General features: G+C 40.6%; 1 protein-coding gene across 1 annotated transcript in view; it reads right to left on the minus strand.

Moving 5' to 3' along the window:
* Window positions 1–351: 351 nt before the first annotated feature.
* PALB2 (partner and localizer of BRCA2) overlaps window positions 352–5,414 on the minus strand; it is a 25,106-nt gene continuing 20,043 nt past the window's right edge. The window contains exons 13-14 of the mRNA XM_007450008.1: window positions 2,919–3,067; window positions 352–562 (exon numbers count right to left, since the gene is read on the minus strand). Of these exons, the coding sequence (XP_007450070.1) occupies window positions 352–562; window positions 2,919–3,067 (360 nt within the window). The remainder of the gene's footprint in view (window positions 563–2,918; window positions 3,068–5,414) is intronic.

The following is a 5,414-nucleotide window of genomic DNA, read 5'->3' on the forward strand; positions in this document are numbered from 1 at the left end:
TAGTTCTTGTTTCTGAAAATGATCTTTATAGGATAGGAAAAAATATGCCAATCAAGATGTATCAAAATAAATATTTATTAACATTTGAAGCTTTATGTAGATACACCTTTAAAAGCAAATGTGCAAATGTGAGGAATTACAAAAATCAACCTAAAATCTGTTTCTCCCAAATAAGTATAAATGAACATTCAAGATTAGTAGGGCCCCTACCAACGGAGTAAAAAGTCTGTCTGAATGAATACAGGTAATTATTTTAAATGACTTTCAAATAGTCTCCTTTATAGTAACAACTCCAAAAAGTACTAAGAGGCCAAAAATATCCAGAACATGGTGTTCCAACCTTACCCTAACTTAGGAGCAGCGGTATACAAATATATTTCCATCTTTTTGTCCAGCCAGCAAATGAGAATCTGCACCTGACCATTTAACAAAAGACCAGTTCTGGTCAGAGATAGGTGGAAGGAGAGCAGTACAATGACCTAGGAGTAAGTCCCAAATGGCAATGGTTCCAGAAGTTAGTACTGCTGCTGCAAAATGATCTTTCACATCACCTTCCAGGAACCTAACAGCAAGCAGAGAAAAGACAATTCAGATCACATATCAAAAAAACAGACAAAGAGAAAAAACCATGAAAAAAAAACAGGCCCAAACCATGCTCTCAGGAAGAACAAAATTACCTGGAATATAGGAATGCCTGTGTTTGCAATCCAGGACTGCTGGCTATAATCACTAGAGACCCTGCCTGTCTCTCTGATGCACCTCTGTATCCCCTGCACACCAGCTCACAGGGGCCTGCCTCCCACTCCTCAAACCAGCTGAGCTCCATCTCACCTAATTGTCTTCGCTCTTGCTCTTCCCTCTCCTTGGCAGCTCTAACCCCAGAGCTTAGCCTGGCTGGGTTTTGCTCATCATTCAGGCCTGTCACCTCCGTAGAAAGGTCATACCTACTCAGAGATCTGAGAGCGCACACACACATACACTCTGCTCCCTCTCTATCACAGCACCTCTGTTTATCTTCACAGCACTCCTCACTATGGGAGATTCTCCTATTTCCATGTTTGGTCCTACAAAAATGTAAACATCATAAACCAAATCTGGTTGTCTTTTTAAGACAGGGTTCTGCAGTCAGCTACCGGGGTTTGAATTCTAACAAAGTTAAGAGATGTGCAACCCTGGCAAGTCATTCCACTTCATCAGTAAAACAGGGATATGATGATATGAGTACCTACTTCATAGGATTGTTGTGAAGTTTAATTAAACAGTTGATATAAAAAGCTTAGCACAGTACCTAACACACAGGAAGTGCTTAATACAAATTAATGATTATTCCTTACTGCCATATCACCAGCACCTTGCACAGAGCCTGGTACAGTCAGCCCTCAGTGAATATTGTGAGTGAACTGAACGATATATTTTATCTCTGGCTCGCACCCAACTTTGTATAGCTGATTCCTAGCCCTTCTTTTGAAAATCCATCAAGTTTTCCTTGACAGTCTCTCCCCAACCCTCCACTGCCAATTAAGGTGCCTTTCCATCCTTTGTGCTCCCCAAAAGTGCAAGCCTCATGGCATTGTGTGCCCTGAACAGCAGTCACTAGTTGTTTCTTTTTTGAACAGAAAAAGGTTTATTGCAAAGGCCAAGCAAGGAGAACAGGTGGCTTGTGCTTAAAAACTCGAGCTCACTAGGTTTCTCTTCTAACTTCCATGAGATTAGAAATAGTAGTGCTTCCTACAGGATTGGCACCAAATAGGCTTTCAAGATTTACTAAACAAATGGGTTTGAAAAGTGACAAAGGAAGTGTTTGACCAGGTAGTTATCTGTATCCTCAATTTCTAGGCCAATGACTATGGTTCTTTCTTTATATCCAAGAAAACAAGTATTATGCAAGCATATATTGCAGATGAGAGTTCTGAGGTTCTTGTTGACCTAAGAGCATTTGCAGAAATGCCACAGCTGGCTAAGTACATAGGGAGAGAGACTTTTAGAACATGCCATCATCTTGCAAGCTTTGCACAAGATCCAAAGAAACACAGAAATATACATTGTAACTATCAAGGTTCCTTACCCTTGTGAGTTACTAAAGCTAAACTTTGTGATCCTGATTTACCAGGTCTATTTTCAAACGTTAATAAAGGCAGTCTTTATAAATGATACCTTCAGATGTGGCTCGGTTTGCCTAATATCAGCACTACTTCAGAGCCTTACATAGCTCAGAAAACCGTTGGGATGACAATAACTGTGGCACTGGTAAATAGATCTTCTCATCAGTCAACAGATAAATATTTATCAAAAGATAAACATCAACTGCCTCCACGATGGAGATTCAGTCAAGATTTCAAAGTAAAGATATCTTTGTACATTTAAAACTTCCTTAATTTAGGTTTTATGAAAAGAACATAAATTATAGTAAGGTTTTTGTAAAGAATATTAATTACTTTGTATTTGAAATGTTTTTGGTATGGGAAAAAACAGGGCTTGAAAACACATAAAATACCTATCCAGTGCCATATTAGTGGGGATCATAGGATGTAGGGAATCTGAGGTTTGACTCAGATCTACTAAACTTCATACTTCATCCCACTTCTTTTTTTTCTTTTTTTCTTTTTTTTTTTGTGGTACGCGGGCCTCTCACTGTTGTGGCCTCTCCCATTGTGGAGCACAGGCTCCGGACGCACAGGCTCTGCGGCATGTGGGATCTTCCCGGACCGGGGCACAAACCCATGTCCCCTGCATCGGCAGGCACTCTCAACCACTGTGCCACCAGGGAAGCCCCCCATCCCACTTCTTAACGTTCTTTACCATGATCTGTAGTATTTCATGTTTCCATTCATGTCAGTGACACAAAAATATCTGGTTTCTGTATTTGCACAAATGCTTCTTAAAATGTCATACTCATTAAATGGCAATAACACACTTGCCTTCCAGCCTGCCCTTGAGGAAGGCAGTAGAGCATCACGCCCACACTCAGGGTCGTCTTTGGGTTAATCACAATCAGCTGAAACACAGGGCTTCCCAACAACTTGCTCTCTTTGGCACAAGGGTGACTCAGAACAACAAACAGGAGCCCCTGATTTAGGAGAAAAATTAATAACCAAGTAAATCATCAAGAGTATGTGGGGAAAAAAGCACTGGCAGAGACAAAACTAAAGAATTACAGGAACGGTCAACAGGCTCGTCAATTTCCAAGATTTAATCCCTGGCTCACTCTTTTCCAGGCAGAACTGTTGAGGGTATCACTGAGCTGGACTTCTGGCTTCTCCAGCAGAGGGCTCCCCATGACTTTACAGCCAGTCTTTGCAGGCATGACTAGCTGACTTATCAGCTTCCTCCACTTTACAGCCTACTAACATCTCATGCCATCTCTTTGGGAAAATGCTGGCATAAGAAAAAAGGGCATATAAACACACCGAGGGAGTCCTCAGACTAGAAATGTTCATCTGTAAGTTGGTTTTTGAAAGTTCAGAAGAAATTTTCTCATAAAAACAATCTTTTAAGTGGTGACTGCATTTTCAGGCCAGTTTGCAATAGCGTATTTATTTATAGAGTAAAAATGACCAAAAAAAGACACCATCACCTATAGTTGTTTCTGTGGGAGAATGTGTTACAGACCTCTCCTGGCTTTAAAATTACATGTTCTAATAATAACATTATCGTGTGTGAAAATATATGTCACACATACATGTATATATACATATATATGTATGTTGTATGTTGAAAGTAGTTATTTTGGGGGGTAAAATAGGGAAAATTAATTATAGGGCCATCTTAAGATTAATAACATTCATTTCTAATTAATCCATTTCTATCAATAGAATGACTGAATTCTTATAATGGGAATGAATTACCTTTATAATTAAAAACCAACCAAGCGTCAAAAAATGTTACATGCTATACACTTAACTAGGGGTTGGCAAACTGGCCTACAGGTCAAATCTGGCTCAATGCATGGCTCATGAGCTAAGAATGGTTTCTGCATTTTGAAATGGTTGGAAAAAAGAGGAAGAACATTTGGTGCCACATGAAAATTATATGAAATCCAAGTCTCAAAGTTTTATTGTCCAAAAAGTTTGATTGGAACATAGCCACACGATTTGTTTACGTATTACCTCTGCTGACTTGGGGCTGTAGTGGCAGAGTAGAGTAGCTGCAACAGAGACCATGTGGCCTGCAAAGCTGAAAATATTTACAATCTGGGCACTTTACAGAAAATGTTTGCTGATTTCTGTACTGAACTATTAACTATTATTTCTGGAGGTTGGCTTCATGGAGAAATTTTACTTCCTATCTTATACATTTCTGTGTTAAATGTTTTAATATCAAATAGGTATTAATGTTGTAATAACAAAAATGTAAAATTATTTAAATGCCTAGTAGGTATATTTAATCATTCCAGAAATAAATTCAACCCTCTTATTTTAAGATGAAAAGAGTTAGCCCCTGGGCTTCCCTGGTGGCACAGTGGTTGAGAGTCCGCCTGCCGATGCAGGAGACACGGGTTCGTGCCCCAGTCCGGGAAGATCCCACATGCCGTGGAGCGGCTGGGCCCGTGAGCCATGGCCGCTGAGCCTGCGCATCCGGCGCCTGTGCTCCACAACAGGAGAGGCCACAACAGTGAGAGGCCCGCGTACCGCAAAAAAAAAAAAAAAAATAAGCATCAGCTGAAAGAAGGGGACCACGTGGTAGAGGAAGCACACAGTATACTGGAGTCAGGCAGACTAGACTCCACCTGCAGCTATGAACTTCACCAGTTTTGTTGTCCCAGGGGTACGACTTCACCTCTGTGAGCCTCATTTCCTCAGCTGAAAAGTGGACACAGTAATAGCTAAAATCTCAAGAGGTTGTGCTGTGAGGATTTTAAGTGCCAATTTCAGTGCCTGACCCAGAGCAGACACTCAATAAACATCAGTTCCTTCAACACTTCCTTCTTTTAGTTTGAAAGATCTCAAAGTAGCTAGTAATGAGAGTTGGATCATTGCCAACCTCACAGAAAATGCAGGCTTAATGGTAATCTCACTACATAGTGAGCCTAATTGCTTTTGAATAAGCAGCCATATCACTTGGAGAGTAATGAGAGATTATAAATGATGATTTAATGCACTGAGCATTCACACTTAGCAGTCAGGTAGAACCCTGCTAAGGGCTGATGTTCAGGAACCGGTACAATCAAGTTCGTGAAAGTTCCCAAGGACCCGCAAAAAAAAAAAAAAAAGTTAGCCCCAAGATAATGTGATAGATTATCTAAGATCACACAACATTTTCTTTGTGGCATATGGGATCTTAGCTCCCTGACCAGGGATTGAACTCATGCCCCCTGCAGTGGAAGCGTGGAGTTTTAACCAGTGGGCCTCTAGGGAAGTCCCTAAGATCACACAACTTTTGAGTTCATTTCCACAGATGCTGCTAGACTAGGGAAA

Source organism: Lipotes vexillifer, unplaced genomic scaffold, assembly GCF_000442215.2.
Source record: "Lipotes vexillifer unplaced genomic scaffold, Lipotes_vexillifer_v1.1 scaffold811, whole genome shotgun sequence".
NCBI classification, from domain to species: Eukaryota; Metazoa; Chordata; class Mammalia; order Artiodactyla; family Lipotidae; genus Lipotes; species Lipotes vexillifer.